Source organism: Crinia signifera, chromosome 6 (genome assembly GCF_055691185.1).
Source record: "Crinia signifera chromosome 6, ASM5569118v1, whole genome shotgun sequence".
NCBI classification, from domain to species: Eukaryota; Metazoa; Chordata; class Amphibia; order Anura; family Myobatrachidae; genus Crinia; species Crinia signifera.
Window position 1 is genome coordinate 122,550,588 of NC_139222.1, and position 16,900 is coordinate 122,567,487.

Below are 16,900 nucleotides of genomic sequence, written 5' to 3' on the forward strand. Positions count from 1 at the left end.
CGGCCCTGGCATTTTAAGCGGATATTTTGCACATCTCTTCTGCTGGTTAAAAATATTTGTGAACCCGCGTATTCTTATCTAATATCCTGCAGTTAGAAGTTATGTATAATTTTTGTTTGCACACTTAAGGGTGTATATTTCATTTGTTTATGAGAGCTATTTCTGAGGGTAGCACTGTGATTGGTGCACATCTTTCTTCTACTTGTTGACATGAAGTACCTGTTGACATTATGTTGACAAAACCTACTGTAGATATAAATAAAAAAGGGGGTTTGGGGAGTGAATCTGGGTTGAGGGGAAATGCATTTCTTGAATGATCCATGAGCTGTCTTTAGTCTGCAGCAACATAAGCAATAATCACCCGCTTTTCTGGTATATAGGGAAATAAAGATAATATACATTTCTAATGCAGGAATATTTACACGCATCCAAACAAAAGTAAAATTGCACACATGCAGACTGCATACATACACCACTCTATCTATCTATCTATCTATCTATCTATCTATCTATCTATCTATCGTTCTGTGTGTGCCTTTGTGCAAACATCTACATGTACATGTAGTATAAGGATGAAAGGATAATGGATCACTTATCAAGATTACAGCTGCTCCTCATTAGGAATATTGCGCTTTCCCCACAGATAACAGTTCAGCTCGGATAATTTTGTTGATTAGTTAAAAAGCTAAGAAAATCTACCCTTTACCTTCAGCAGCCATTGATCAGTTCTGGGTCTGGGCATTATTATAGCACTGAGATTCTCCTGAGTGTCATAGGAAGAATTACTATGTAATATGCAGGTACTGAGGTAAAACAGCAATACAGAACTGACTACAGTATTTCTCCTATTTTCTATGCAGCTGTTATACATGTTGTTTAGCCATATTGTGCACCCTAATTTCCTCTTTTTTGAAAAGTCTTTCAAAATCTTTAAGTAAGTAAGTAAGTAAAATGCCAAAAAAGAACACTTATGTATCTTTTGTTATGATCAACACTTTGGATGTATGAACTTAGGGATCAGTGTACTAAGCCTTGGAGAGAGATGACGTGGACAGATATAGGGGGTTATTCTGGTTCATTCACTCGAATGATGTGGAACGTGCACGCAGATCTAACCTTAGATTTGTGTTCACATTCGGAGGGAAGTGGGCAGGCAGCTGAAATCCGGTGATGTCAACTGCTCGTGCCCCCCCCCCCTGCACCTGCATCATCTGCTCATTAGCATGAGAGTGCCCATCGTTCTCATGGGAATGCCCATAAAACACTGGACGTTCCCATAAGCTAATGGACCGCATATGCTAATGGACCGCTAATGGCCCTGTTTGAGTAGACTATAAATGGCACAGAGCCATTCATTCATACCCATTGGAAAGAGCTCTATTGACATTTGTACCCCTTTTCCACTAGCAAAAATAACCTGGGATTTTTTGCAGGGACACGCATCGACCCGGGTTGTTTGCTAGTGTAAAAGCAAACTGGTAAAAATCCTGGGTTGAGTGTCCCGGCAATCCATCCCAGGTAATCACCTGGGTTTAACCTGGGATGCTCCCGGGTCCAGAGGCAGTGGGAATGGGTAATTCGGGTGCCTTTACTGCAATGCAAAAGCCACTGCTGGGCGATGCTCTCATCTCTCAGTGCAACCTCAGGCCCGCCTCCCGATGACATCACCCGCCTAGCATTATGCCGGTTTGGACACTAGTGGGAAAGGGTTTACAAGCTGGGTACAAGATCCCGGGTGTGACTCTGCTTGTCTAGTGGAAAAGGGGTATTAGTTGTTACAATCATACACTATTGTGGTATTCTCTGCTTTTTTGGGGGTACTTATCTGATATGTGCCCCCCTTTAATCAAATAATAATAGCTTGCGTCTCATTTAAATTTCCTTTTGTCTGATGTCAGAAACATGGCTTGAAGGTGCCACTGTTTGGTCTGTGGCAGAGGTTGACAGGTAGATATAATACAGTGACCTACTGAAATTGAGAAAATATATTTGGCAAAACCTATAGTTCCACTATATACTGACATTTTAATGAGGCTCATGATGCCAGTCCTGTTTATTTAGACTTTTATTATATATATATCCTTATGTGCAAGGGGTTTGTGTGGCTGATGATCCCAGTGAAGGCAGAGCGTATCAAGTAATACAGTGCCCCATGCTTTGTACTTTATAACCTCACAGTGAAAACTAACTGTCATTTATCAACACACAAAGTCACAGAATAAAACATACCTTTCATCATTTAAGAAGGGTCAAGTAGGGCTCCAGGAGGTCCACCGTGATCTGACGCTCTGCATGTCCCTGACTGTACAGCTCCTGCACCTCCTGCATGCAGCCACCCTCACACCTCTTCAGATTGTGCACATGTGCAATTCCATAAACAAAACTCACTGCCTTCCGTCCACTCTCCCCCAGTCCAAGGGGTAGTTTGCATGTTCCTATCCGGATCATGTTCTGTGAAGTAAAAATGTAAAAACTGCTCCCACTTCTACAATGGCACTGACTTCATTCATTGAGTTTGGGATCTGTACAGTTGTGGATTTATATAAACACTGCCCCAATTACTATTTCATTGTTTTACAGTAACTAACACTAACCTTGGCTTGTTAGTGAGCTGTGTATTGTGCATGGCTTTATTCTAAGTATCTTGCTTGGCGGTGTATCTATGTACCTTTGTGTGTATTCACTTATCTGAGTTATCTTTGTGTACCAGGGTATATCAGATTGTGTATCATTGTGCAAGTTTACTTATATCTGTGAGAGTCAGTACAATCTGTGCACTTTGTGTTTCATTGTGTACTATTTATGCATCCTTTATTAATCATATTTACTTAGTTTAAGTATGTCCTTAATTAGCTGTATCTTTTCCTTATGATTGTTTCTTTTTTTCTTCATAAAAACAAATGGAGGCAGGCCAAACATTTTGTGGGTTGTAAAATTATTTATGCTGCTCTAAATGGAAAAGCTGCTGTATCATAAATATTCCCTCAGCCTTCCGATTTACTGTTTGCACAAAGTGTGTCAGTCATGTCACAAGTCCCAGTCAGTTGAAAGGATACATTTTCATGCGTATTGGATCAGACCACAAAATGGCTGCCTATGCTGAGTCACAAGAAATACTGTAGCAAATAGGTGTGCCATCTTATTAAAAAAAAAAAAATTTACAAATAGAGGGCCAGATGCACTAAGCTTCAAAAGTGATAAAATGGAGAGTGATAAACAGTCAGGCAATCAGCTCCTACCTGCCATGTCACAGACTGTGTTTGAAAAATGTCAGACAGGAGCTGATTGGTTGGTTGTTTATTACTCTCCATTTTATCACTTTTAAAGGAGAGAGAGAAAGAGAGAGAGAGAGATTGCCCATAGCAACCAGTTTCTTCTTATAATTTACTTAGCACCTTCTAACAGATAATAGCTAGAATCTGATTGGCTTCTATGGGCAACTTCTCTACTACTCAAAAAAAACCCATAACTTTAGTAAATATAGGGGCATGCAACAGGTAGTTTTTTTGTTGAGGGAAATTAATTCATATTAAACTGAAAATATGTATAAAAATCTGAGTATTGATTGTTGTAGAACAAACAATTATATATATATTTTATGGGATCTGGCAATCATTGGGTTAAACAGCAACTTTTGTTGTGCACCGCAAATCGCTTTCGTTTTACTGTGACACTAAAATACAATGTCTTGTGTAAATGCACCAGAAGCCGTGCAAGTCAATTAAATGCTAAGCAAGTGCTGCATCTAAAAAGGAGGGGGGAGCAGTGGGTTACACAGCGTAAATCCAGAGGTGGGTTGTTTAAAAATTAACTCCAGAACTCCACCCTAAGAGAACTATAGGGTTTTTTGCTCTTGTGCTCATCCCTTCACAGTTACCTCCACTGCAAACTAAGGCCATTGGTGAGGTGACAGGCAGGAGTCAATGTAGCAGAGGTTGAGGGGCCAATAACCTCAGAGTGGGCATCTGCTGAAAGACAGCCGCTGTTTACTGATGATAATGAGACTTTCTAAAGCCCTGATAGATATGGATATGGCTGACTACACTGAAGCTTTGGATCCAGCTTACACAACCCTGGAATTTGAAAACATGCAAGTGCTAGCTATAGGGAATGGTAAGAGTTTTTATTTAACTGCACATTCATTTTTTCTAAAAGTAAATACGGATACTTGGTACTTGATAAGTATTTCTTACTAATGATTGCCTTGAATAATAATGGCATTGTACCCATGTTTGGAGTATTGATATGGAAACTCAAGAGTTCTAGCATTAATGGACCTCTATTACTATTTTATATAAAGTATATTGATCCTCCAATGCTGCTAAATCACTATGACATATATGATTGGAGTTGAAAATATGAGCTCTGTAGCTTCTAACATTACTGAGCCTATATTACATGCACTGCTTCCACCTTAAAGGTATGTACACATGGGGGCGTTTTTGCTAATATCGCAGGCAATATGGTAGCTGAGCGACCATATTGCTCGCGATGGGAGTGTGCACCTGCGATATATCGCCGGGTGCTCGCTCCCGTTTTTACCTCGTTTTTACCTCGTAGTGATCGCTGGTCGCAGGAACATGCTCCTGCAACCAGCTGATTTCCACTGCCGGGCTCCCCTGGCAGTTTCTTTCTCATCAGCGACCATCTCTGGTCGCTGATGCAAACGGGATACTAAGCGGTATATCGCTGAGCGATATATCGCTGCCGTGTGTACACAGCTTTAGGGTTGCAGCAGATTTCTGTTTGCATACCATACATATTTCGTACACCAATCTGTGTATATATCTATAGAGACCAGGGTGAGATAATATGTCCCTGCTAGCATTTCCACTCTGTTGTAATGGCATATTGCATCGCTCGTGGTTATAACGATTGAGTGAATGAGAACACATCAGCCTGTACTATTAATGAGTCTATGGGGTCAATCCAATTAGCCGTGATGATCATTGCAGCAGTGGCCACGCATTACAGCGTACGAGATTCATACAAAAGTGCTCGCTACCAGTGAAGGCTGCCAGATCAGGTGTCCTTGCTAGCATTAAAACAGCACATCGCACCTTTCTCAGTTAAAAGGGTTGACCCCTATATTACATACAGTATTTTGGAGAAGTAAATATGGACACTTCATCCTGTAATGTCACTGTGCTCGCTCCACCTGTTCATACTATTACTGTAGACCTGTCTGTCATTGATTTATTATTTTGATGTTAAATATGAACTTGAATTAATTTAAATTAATTATATCCTGTCTTTCAGTGTCCAGCTAAGTGTTCTCAGTTTTATTATCTAATTTAAGTTACTTCAGCTCATCATAATTTTTTATATTTATTATTATGTCACAGATATAACATTTATTGGGTGGAACGACATAGAGATCAATCACATTTTAAAATTGAATGTAATTTAACTAAAGTTTTTAGTTAAACAGAAGATGAGCTAATGCGGCCCATTCATCCACAGGCTTTTACCCAGTTCTGCTGACTTTGTTGACAAATCCATCGTTGAACCTGCACAAAGCAGCGTATTAAAAATCCTTAACTCACTGATTCCGATCATTATTGGATTTAAATGGGCGATTTGGATTTCAAACATGTTAGATTTTTAAAGATCCCCCGATCCATGCATCGGCAGAATGGGAAATTGCCCCAATAGATGCCTAACATATGGGCCTCATAAGTTAAATGTAAAATAAATAGATAAGTAAATAAGTAATATGTTAATGTATATTTACAAACTTGCACACCAATGTCTAAGGAAAAATGCTTTCAATTTATAGAGCGGCAGAAAATATTTTTTTTCAATTCTTTACATATTTTACATATTTTAAATCTCAATATTATTGCTAGTTGGTTCCTCTGAAATATTTAAATAGGTAATGGGGCTCATCCTGAACAATAAAATCTGCAAATAAAATATTATTCCTAGCACAGTCAAACCTTTTTCTGAAGTATAGTATATACAAAGCCCGTATTCAATGCGGCCGGCAAGGGGGTAAAATGGCAAGGATCGCAGAAAACAAGCGATCCTCGCTGTTTAACCCCCTCGCCGGCTACTCATTCTATTCTATGTTCCGGGGGATTCCTCACTGTCACAGGACGGCGAGGATTCCCCCAAACAGCAGAGAGCCCGCTGCATTTAGCTGTGAGTCTCACTGTTTCAGTGGCCGCATACGCCAATTCCCCCTCATTCCAAAAACGGAGTGAGGGGAAATTGGCGTATGCAGGGGGGTCAGTTGAATACCGACAGGGCGAGCTGTGAGGGCGAGCTGTGACAGCGAGCAGGCAGAACTGCTCGCTGTCACAGCTCGCCCCCGGCTATGCCAAACTGGAACTGTCACGTTATCATTGGCTATTACTTTTTCAGTCTTGGTTGCTGGATTCTACTCCTTGCAGATCTACCCCTGCTGAGGTGCAGACCACCATCGGAGGTCACTGGCTAGAGAATTGTTTTGCTAGATGAAACTCAAGTACAGTCCTGTAGAAGTATTTGTCAGATATAATGAGTCTCGTTACCAGTGTTTTCTTGTTAGATACGTTTCTCCATACTGCCCAAGTGGTGAATCTGTTGTAATAACAAGAGATCTGTAAAAATGGGAGTCTGTATCTTAGGAAAGCTACAGCAGTAGGACACATACACTTGTGCTGAACACATTAAAGTTGCGGGGCCACTGTTCTTTATGGAAGCTAGAGTATTTTCTTCTCTGACAGCAAGCATTTACTCATGATTCAAGGCATACTGTTATATTATAAGATATGAACCTGTATATACAATCCAAGGAAATGATGGCTCTGTAATGGGCCTGATTCAGACCTAATCGCTGAGCTGCTAATTTTCGGAGCCCTACGCTCAGGTACACACCACCCCACCACAGTGAACTCCCGCCCTTTGCAACCCTGCAAATGGCTTAGCACGGCTTGCAAACAGTAGGTGGATCGGGGATTCGTCTGCAAATCCATTCGCAAGCCCCTCACCATCGAATGATTTCGCCAGTGTTTGCAGTCTGTGCGTAGCCCTGGACTTACTCGGCGGCTGCGAATGCAACAGGATGATCGGGGCCGGAGCTGACATCACACACCCTCCTTCCAAATGCCTGGGCATGCCTGCGTTTTCCCTGACACTCCCAGAATACATCTGGTTACCACACCCATAAGCCGGCTTTCTGTCAATTACCATGTGAATGGCCAGCGATTAAAAAAAAGTAGCCGGCTTCACAGAATGGCCACTATGTGCACTACTATCCATACGCATGCACAGTCTATAGATAATCGCCCAGCCTGCGAATTTGTAATCAGGACTGAATCAGCCCCAATGTTATTTACGCCAAATATGAGTTTCTGATATGGCTGGCTTCACTCGCCATGCTTCGGGCCAGGTGTCTCGCAGTGCTCATTACACTTTTCCGTTCCAAATCATAGTCCACATGGATGGTACCGTATGAAAAAGTCCAAAAAAATAAATAGTTCCCAAAAATTCATGTTATCCATTGCCTTGCTGACCTTTTGTATGTGTCAACCTTTTGCCTCTGCTGACCTTGAGCATGTTCACCATTTGTGTGACAACCTATTGACTTTTTATCTAGGCACTGTCTTCCTATTAAGCGTACTCCATTTTTAATAGGTTAGCTCATTGTTGAGCTCACTGTAGAGTTGAAGTCTGCCCCAAAAGCACAGATGGTGTAATGGTTAGCATTACTGCCTCACAGCGCTGAGGTCATGGGATCGATTCCCACCATGGCCCTAACTGTGCAGAGTTTGTATATTCTCCCCATGCTTGCGTGGGTTTACTCTGGGTACTCAGGTGTCTTCCCACAATCCAAAAATATACTGATAGGTTAATTGGCTTCTAACAAAATTAACCCTTGAATGAATGTGTGTACATGCACATGCGGTAGAGAATATAGATGGTAAGCTCGACTGGGGCAGGGACTGATGTGAATGTTCCAATATTTGCTGTAAAGCGCTGCGGAATATATAACTGGCAAATAATAATAGATAATGGGAAATTTTGACTGTGTGAGTCTGAATGGGATGGGGTTGGGAACTAGATAAGAGTACGTCATGACAGTTGATGCCAGGGTACTTACAAGGTTGGCCACTGAAGACTTGTGTTGGGGTGGTCGTCTCACCCAGCAGCTTAGACATGCATCGGGGGCTGCCAAGTGCACCTGGGCACACCCTAATATCATCACCCGGTGATTTTTTTCTCCACGGTGCAGCCATGCACAGTCTTATTTATGTTAATTACTTTACTGCAGTGGGAGCAGACTATGGTGTACTGACATTATTGCCAGATTTGGCAATTAAATAATTAGACCAATGCTGTAATTTATGTTTAATTATATTAAGTGCATTTTAACTTGGTTCCCCTTCTATGTACTCCCCTTTTACATCCACACACAGCTTCATTCTTATTTTCCATTGGTCAAAGTGACACTGTAGCTTATTATCTGTCAGCTTTCTCAACAGCTCAGTTATTTTCTTCTTTATCCCAGTAACTGATAGAAAACAGGTTTCCCTTAAGTACAGGTCTGGCTAGTATGTAGGGCTAGCGCACATTGCTTCACAGACGGATCTGCGTTGTTCTTATAACGGAATGAAACAATTTTGTAACAACATTGGCTCCTTTTTTTTATTCTTTCTACAACATATTTAGTAGTAATGTTGATATACTGCTGCGCCTTCTAGTACCCAGTCTGCCAAAATACCACTCTTGATTTCAAAGAAAACAATTAACTTGGCTTGGATTTGTTTTTATGCGTTTTCTTGGTCATTCTTGGTGATGATGATGATGTTTTCCAGTATATGACCTAGCATTTTGTCTCAGGATTATACTGTAAGATCCATGCTTCATCACAGGTAATAACTTTATCTAAAAACGTTAATCCGCTCGACTTTTTTCCCAAAATGACTGTACCAATTCACTATCGCTATTGGCACTGAGAAGCCTTGGAACTATCTTAGCACAAACGTTGGTCATATTAAAATCTTGATCCATCTTTGTTGATGGTACCATTTCTGCTATCATACGGATGCTTGGTCTGACTCTGGTTTGCAATCTATATGCTCATAGTAGGTCCATGGATAAAACTAGACATGCTCTTTGGGTGGATCATGACCACATTGACCACATTGGCAATGCTCCACGACTACCAACTACAATCTCCCTGAAACTAGTTTTTAAAAGTGGCCAAGTATGGGTTAGCTGTGTCCGTAAGGCATTAGGATAGCCATCTAGATAAATGCTATAGTGTTTAATGGCTGCTATGGGTTTCTTTGTTTTAAATTAATGTTCAGAATTTCTTATTAATGGTGAATGGTTTAGTCAGAAATTGTATCTTTACTTTTCAAATTATTACTATTTTTTTCAGTAGGATTGGATTCTAAGGAAATTTAAATGAGGTCCTAAACTAATATTCTGTGAAGCTTTCTCCCAAAATGCGATGTGCATGTCAGTCAGAAAGAATTGTGAGAGAGCAAGAAAAGAGAATGTTGTGGGTGTTTCTGGTGTCCAAACTCAATAAAAGCAAGTTACATTAGACAGGTTAATGAGGTAATTTTACTTACATATGAACATATAAACAACATCATCTTATTTTCCAAAATACTTGTTTATTTTTTTGGATAACTTACTGACATTATTTATTTAATTGATAATATTCCATTATAACTGTGCTAGTTTTAAATAAAGATATTATGTATTTTGTATAATTATTATTATTAATAATATTATTACTATTATTAGCCACTGATACATAGCTCCCAACATTTGGGGGAGATCAGCAACAGTGCCTGGAAAGGGGGTGTGACATCTGCTAATAGGGGCGTGACCTTGCAGCATTACTGCCTGCATGAGCCACTTCCCTGTTCCCATCACTATGGGGGCATTTCCAGCACTCTGTAAGCTGCTGGCCATGCCCCCAGTCACTCTGTCTCTCTGAATAGAAGCTGTGCACATGTGTATTGATTGCAAAGGGGTGTCTGACATCAGCTGCGGGCGGGGCATCCTGTGCTGATGGATGTGTGCCGTGTCGGGGGGGCGGGGAGTCCTGTCAGATGTCTGCACATTCCGTGCAGCTGCAGCAGTGTGAGAGCCAGATACATCGTTGGAGCGGGGCAGGGTGAGTATTAACATAGGGGGCGAGCGGAGCGGGCGACGCGGACGAGTGGGGCGGCACTGGTGTGCGGCCTGAGTATGGAGCAGGGGGAGGGAGGCAGTGTGCGGGTGGTCAGCGGGCTAAAAATTCTCTTATCTTTCAGCCCGCGCTGCGTACACACCTAGCGATGATGGCTGAAAAACTAGCCATCATCGCTAGATGTGCTGGTAAAACCAGCAGACTGCCCATCTCGCTAGCGATTATGCGGGAGCACGCATCATCGCTAGTCGCCCACCGCTCGGCCATACACACTAGGTGATTTTCATCTGAAAGTCGCTCAAAATGGCTGTTTCATACGATGTTTGGATCTGTAGAGTGTGTCTTATGCTGGCCACCCATCAGACCAACTTTCCTCCAACCATCCAACTAGTTGGTTGGTTGGACTGAAAATCTGGTACTGTATTAGGAATGAATGCAGCACATGTTTGAAAATGTGACAGTTAGTAATGACTACACCTGTACACCAGTTAGGGGGTCTGGAAAATGTGAACTGTTCATAGGTCTCGAGGACCAGTTTGGCCAGCCCTGCTCTAGATAAAGTCTTGTTCTTTTCATATATAGACCAGTACAGGTTGAGCTAATTACGATATTTATCTTATGTTCCCGTTTAATACTTTAATGTGTATGTATTTTTTTACACTGACTGACTGCAGTTATTAATATCTTATTATTATTAAATATATGATATAATTACAGCTGCTAAGAGTTTAGTTTCGGACGTGCTGATTACTTTACCTCTCACACCTGTACCCTCTGCCACTAGGCTATTTAGGCTATTTACAATTGTTTATACAAGGAGGACATTACAACATTGTCATTCTGAATGTATCATTGAATGTATATAAATAATCCTTGCAAGCTCGCACTCAGAGCTGCAACATTGTAACCAGACATTACAGCCTACTCACATTGTATTGTAACACACTCAAGTTTTATGGAAATTGAATAAGATGCCAGAGGGTTGAAACCTTTATTTAATAAAGTCATGAACAATTGTACAGTGTCCTGACAGCCCACCACCAATGATTTCATATCACACACTGGACCATCGTAACAGGTCAAATTTGGCCCATTACAATGGTGGAGGGTCTGCACATGTGCGTATTTGTGCAAGTGCAGACCCCCTGGGCGAACTGCTTCTCACAGGTAGGGGAGGGAGGGGGTGGGCAGGAGGCGGCACCAGGGACATTGTGAAACAAAAAAGAATTAAAACTACAAAATTGTGCGCTAATTAGCAGCCACGGTAACCACCTCCAAAAAGATTGAATCACCACTTCAACAGTTAGACATACAATACCAAACGGGGTTTTGGCAGGTTTCCACGGCGCTACTTGTCAATCAAATGGGGTTCCTCAATATAGTATACCCAAAAATAAGTGTTTTATGGGCATCCTCAAAATACTGGTTGGCAACCATCTAATGAGTTCTCTCTGCACGCGACGGGATGTGTTCTTGCAAGTTACTGAGGGGACGCGAGTGGTGCTGGTGGCACGGGGGCACATGTCAGGGTGGCTGGCAGCGTTTACACCCTTGCTAAGCACAGGGTCGCCGAGAGGTATGCTGGGCCCCGGTAAAATTGTGGGAGTGTGCCCTAATTGCGGGAGGTATGGTCACCCCAAAAATGTTTGGAGGGGGGGTAAAAACACTCTAAAGTCGAGGGGGGTGACTCTCCCGCTGTTAGCACAGCACACTGTAGAGGTGTGTGCTGCTACTGCTGCCCGGGAGAGACAGAAGAGTCCGGTTCCGGGGCCTTGGTCCTGGTTCCGGGGCTGGTCCGGAGTCCTGGGATCCAGGGCTGATGTCTCCGGGTCCAGGATCCGAAGAAGTCCAAAAGGGGTTCCTAAGGAAGGAAATCCTACTCACCTGGTCCCCGGCGACGACATCGGCATCCTCTCCGGCAGACGCGCTGCTCCCGGCTGGTACCTGCTCACGGACTGGAGAGGCGCAGAGATGTTCATCTTCCGCGCCTTTCCTCCGGATGTTTCTATTGGCCGCCTAGCGGCCAATCAGGAGCCGACTTTCTCGGCTCCTGATTGGCCACTAGGCGGCCAATGGAATCATTCTGAGAAGAGGCGCGGAAGATGAAACATCTCTGCGCCTCTTCAGTCCGAGAGCGGGTACCAGCCGGGAGCAGCGCGTCTGCCGGAGAGGATGCCGATGTCGTCGCCGGGGACCAGTTGAGCCCAGGACCCCGGACCAGCCCCGGAACCAGGACCAAGGCCCCGGAACCGGACTCTTCTGTCCAGGAGCCCCGTACCCCGGACCCAGGATCCAGGGACCGACCTACGGGCTCAAGGTAGGTAAGTATCAGTGTGTGTGTTATGTGTGTATTCAACTTTTATTTTTCAGGGTGTCAGTGTGTTTTATTTAACTATTTTTTGTACTGTAGAACTACAAGTGCCAGCGGGCCCTTTAATGCCCCGCATGCTGGGACTTGTGGTTCTCCAAGTCCCAGCATGCGGGGTAGGCTTGCTGGGACTCATAGTTCTACAGTAGAAAACAATAGTTTTTCTTCTATTTTTTACACTATCCATCAGCCCGATGCCCACCGCCCAGGGGCATCGGGGACAGCCCCGCACTTTCAGCATGGGCTGGTAAGTCCTGGAGGGGGGGACCCCTTCATTGGGGGGGTCCCCACTTCCCCAGGACCCCTGCCCATGCTGACCAGCCAGGGGGATAATGCGTTGGCCGCGGGACCTTATATAATAAGTGTCCCCCGGCTGTGGCATTACCCTGCTGGCTGGTTGGGTCTGGTGCTGGTTCTTAAAATACGGGGGACCCCTAGTAATTTTGTCCCCCGTATTTCGGGAACCAGCGCCGGACCTTGAGCCTGGTGCTGGTTTCATTAAATCAAGGGGACCCCTATTTGTCGGGGACCCTGATTTTATGTCACCAGCACCGGCTCAATGAGCCCGGGGCTGGTTATGCTCTGGCGGGGGACCCCGCACTGTTTTTTTTTTATTTTAATTTGCGATTTCCTGCAAACGTGCGATTTTCAGACATGAAAATCGCACATTTTCAGGACTAAACACATCGCACCAACTCGCACCTATTCGCAGTATTTGGCCCGTTTTTCGCATCTCAATAAATATGTGAAAAACGGGCCAATCTTGCGATTTTCAAAAGTGCGAAGTGGTGCGATAAAAAAAATGCGGATTTATCACAATCCATAGAATGTCACCCTTACATTTTGTTTACATCTGTATTTAAATCAATGGTATCACACCCCTCTCAAATGCAGCAGTACATATCCATTTTACCACCGCGCCCATAGGTGTACTTTCACAATCTCCCTGAAATGCACTAAAGTAGGCAACAATTGTACTTTTTATTTATTTTAAATTTATGTTGAAAGTGCTTCACTCCCCCCCCCCCCCCCCCCCTATTAGAAGAGGGTAGTCACTGCACACTGTGGTGGGGCCAGTGGCCCATCTGATGCTTCATGCCTAGTAGTCGCACTGCAGTCAGATTACTTGGCAACCCAGGAGATGATCCGCTCCCCACTACTGCAGTCCAGCCTGCTGGAAGAAAGGTGCAGCTAATTCTTGACAGGTGTATATTGACATAGTAGTAGTAGAGACTAGTTCTACAACTCTTTCACAAGATAATAGTGGTTTACCTAAGGGTGACACTGTTTTTTAGTCATGTTGTGACTGTAATGTAAATTGTTATGTTTTTGTCTACAAAAGGTATTTTTGCAGATATAGACACAGGGAGTGCCCTATGCCAGTATCTAGTGCCTCATGGGTCCTAATATGGTTTTGCATTTGAACATCTATGTCCTCAACCATTATGATTACAAATCCAAAAAGCATATATATATATATATAAATCACATCTAAGATGAATAAAACATGGCTTTAAGATCACGGATATTATATCCTGTGAATGATGATCTGTGTGTGAAAAGTGTGACTCATGCGCTGTATCGATAAGGCGCACTGTGTGTAGTGTAAGTGCAGAATTGGTCATAGCTTTGTGCAGAAAGATGTTGTGCAAACATGTATGTATGTATTTATTTGTCCATTTATTGAGGCCAAATGGAGCTTATTATTATTTTTAGTGGTGTCCTAAGTGATTTGGCTGCTGATCTTCACTGGATGTCTGGTGAATTTGAGGTGGGATACTTATATGTGTCTAAGATCACGATCTGTCCCGGTGTTGATTAAATGCTTTGCATGAGTACTGGTACTCTGTGCAGCCACTATAATATCATGTAGGGGTCTCTATGGATTAATCCACTGATTAGTGTGCCCATTCTACACCATTGTATCCTGTCAGATGAAAATATGGAAGATGGTGATTATGTCAATCATGCATTGAGATGTTACTGTTTGGGTGGTGTAGCTTGCTGGGGGTGGCAGGGTAGGGACCGGACCTGCTGTCTACTACAATTGGCCTCTTGTGATATGTGTGACTGTGGATGGATGTATCCAGTGATTCACATAATAGATACAATAACAACCATTGTGATAATTCTAAGAAGCGTTGTTCAATAAGGTACTAACCCCTCTGAACTCTAACAATATTGGCAATTATGCGCACTCATGTGCATCTATGTAATTAGAAATAAGAGAGAAGGTTCTATATATATATATATATATATATATAGTTCCATTGAAATGAATAGGCGTCACTCCGGGACTTCATCAATACAAAACTTTACTCAAGTGCAGCGGCCAACGCCGTTTCGGAATTACTCCGTCCTCAGGGCCAACAGGTGTTGGCCCTGAGGACGGAGTAATTCCGAAACGGCGTTGGCCGCTGCACTTGAGTAAAGTTTTGTATTGATGAAGTCCCGGAGTGACGCCTATTCATTTCAATGGAACCAGATACATTGGCACAAAAATCCAATTGAGGAAGGCACCCGGGCACCTATCGCTTGCACACTGGGAGTGCCGGACCCCACATACAATATATATATATATATATATATATATATATATATATATATATATATATATATGCAATGCAAAAGCCCATCACTCAGGTCTCAGGTCTTAACGCTGTGAAGATTACTTGCTCCGGTGCCCTCTTTTTGGAGGGTATGCAGCCTCCCATATGTAGGTGGCTTTGTAGAGTAAGTGTAACAAAAGGACAATTTTTAATCCATTAGGTGATGTTTCGGGGTATGCACCCCGTATGCATACCCCGTTGTCAGGATACATCTTTTTTTTTTATTACACTTTCTACAATCTTTAATCCATTAGGTCAACGTTTCAGGGTACGTGCAACCCGTGGGCAGGGTAGGACACTAGGATGTCCAAGGAGGTGAGAGGCAGAAGACACTAACGCATTTCACTACTTGCTGTAGCTTTATTTTTATTTTTATAAAGCAACAGCATGTAATGAAACGCGTGCCTTCTGCCTCTCACCACCTAGGACATCCCAGTGTCCTACTCTGCCCACCACGGACTCTGATTCAATTTTCCAACACCCCCGGCTCCAATTTGGGACCCGCTCTCTTGACTCCTCCGGTGGCTTAATTTCCTCTGGCCACCTGTGTGAGAGGACGCTTAGGTCCAGCAAATCGGGACATTCCACATCTGCCTCTCCTCCAGCGGCTACTAAAGGACCTCCTCATCACCAGTGAGGATCGAGCCCAATCGGGGACTGGAATATAAGAGCAAAAGAGCGTTGTCTCTACATCTGGTAAAGACATTTGACATTTGTCCACCTGGCCTTATTGAGGATTACATTGTGAACCTTATCCATCTTGGCCTATTGGGATTACCCTATCAAACTAGTCAGGAGTGTGAGAGCTCTATCATTTTACTATTTTATGCTATTTTTATTGTTGTTTGTATATTATTGTGGATTCAGTAAAGTATATTTTTATTTCAATCACTTGCATATTTTAATCATTTAGCGCTGCTATACACTTTTGTGTACTGTGTTGTTTTTTTCTGTCATTCCGGTGGGGACTGACTATCCCCCTTCCTAAAGCAGTTGCTTTTTTTAAGAAACAGCCCTTGTCTAGGCACCTGATTATATTCTTATTGAATATTTTCTGCCTCTAATTCTATCTGCCCGCCCCCAAACCCTTACCACAAAACCCAAACACAAAGCTTAATCAGACTGGTTGTCAGATTTACTATGCCGGGTCCAGGAAGTCTGTATCTGACACCACCCTGAGATTGAACACCTACAAAATAGGGACACACCTTTCTTTTGTATAATGGTCCCAGATGCCGCCTCCTCCCCCAAAAAACTATGTACTATTAAGCAGGACCCGGGTGGATCTGTTGCATATAGTATAGGTCTGGTATAAATGAATTCTGATAGTGAAAACAGCTACCCTCACAATTATAAGTATTGGAGCAGATCTGTACACAGGCAGAGAGTATGCAGTGAGATCTTAACCTCTAGTGTGGGCAAGATGTGGAGATTGCCGTTGTCAGTCTTTATTGTTCTAAAACATACTGGAGTTTCTGTTAAAAGAAAACTTTTACAGCAGTTTTATTTACAGTATTTTAGAATACAGAATGACGCAATCTTGTATACGGCTATGATTTACCTATTTTTGTCATGTGGGTGTATTATGGGTGTATTATTTATCGGCATTCATAATTTAAAAAAAATGTCGTTTTATATTGTTGAACAATCTATTAACAAAAGACCTGCTACAAACAATTAGATGTCTGTTCCATACCCTTCAACATCTCTGAGATGCAATCTGGTACATACAGTATGTAGAAAGGGGGCGTGGTCACATGAAAGGGGCATGGCAGAGCAGCTATAGAA

At 42.8% G+C, this 16,900-nt stretch overlaps 1 protein-coding gene across 3 annotated transcripts in view; it reads left to right on the top strand.

Moving 5' to 3' along the window:
- Positions 1–16,900, top strand: part of HNF4A (hepatocyte nuclear factor 4 alpha) — a 131,340-nt gene that overhangs the window by 81,897 nt on the left and 32,543 nt on the right. For 2 of the 3 annotated variants that reach the window (XM_083147011.1, XM_083147012.1), the window contains exon 1: positions 3,879–4,113. The exons of the other annotated variant lie outside the window; for it this stretch is intronic. In XM_083147011.1, the coding sequence (XP_083003137.1) occupies positions 3,993–4,113 (121 nt within the window). In that variant the 5' untranslated portion in view covers positions 3,879–3,992. Of the gene's footprint in view, positions 1–3,878; positions 4,114–16,900 lie in introns of those variants that run through there. 3 annotated transcript variants of the gene reach the window in all.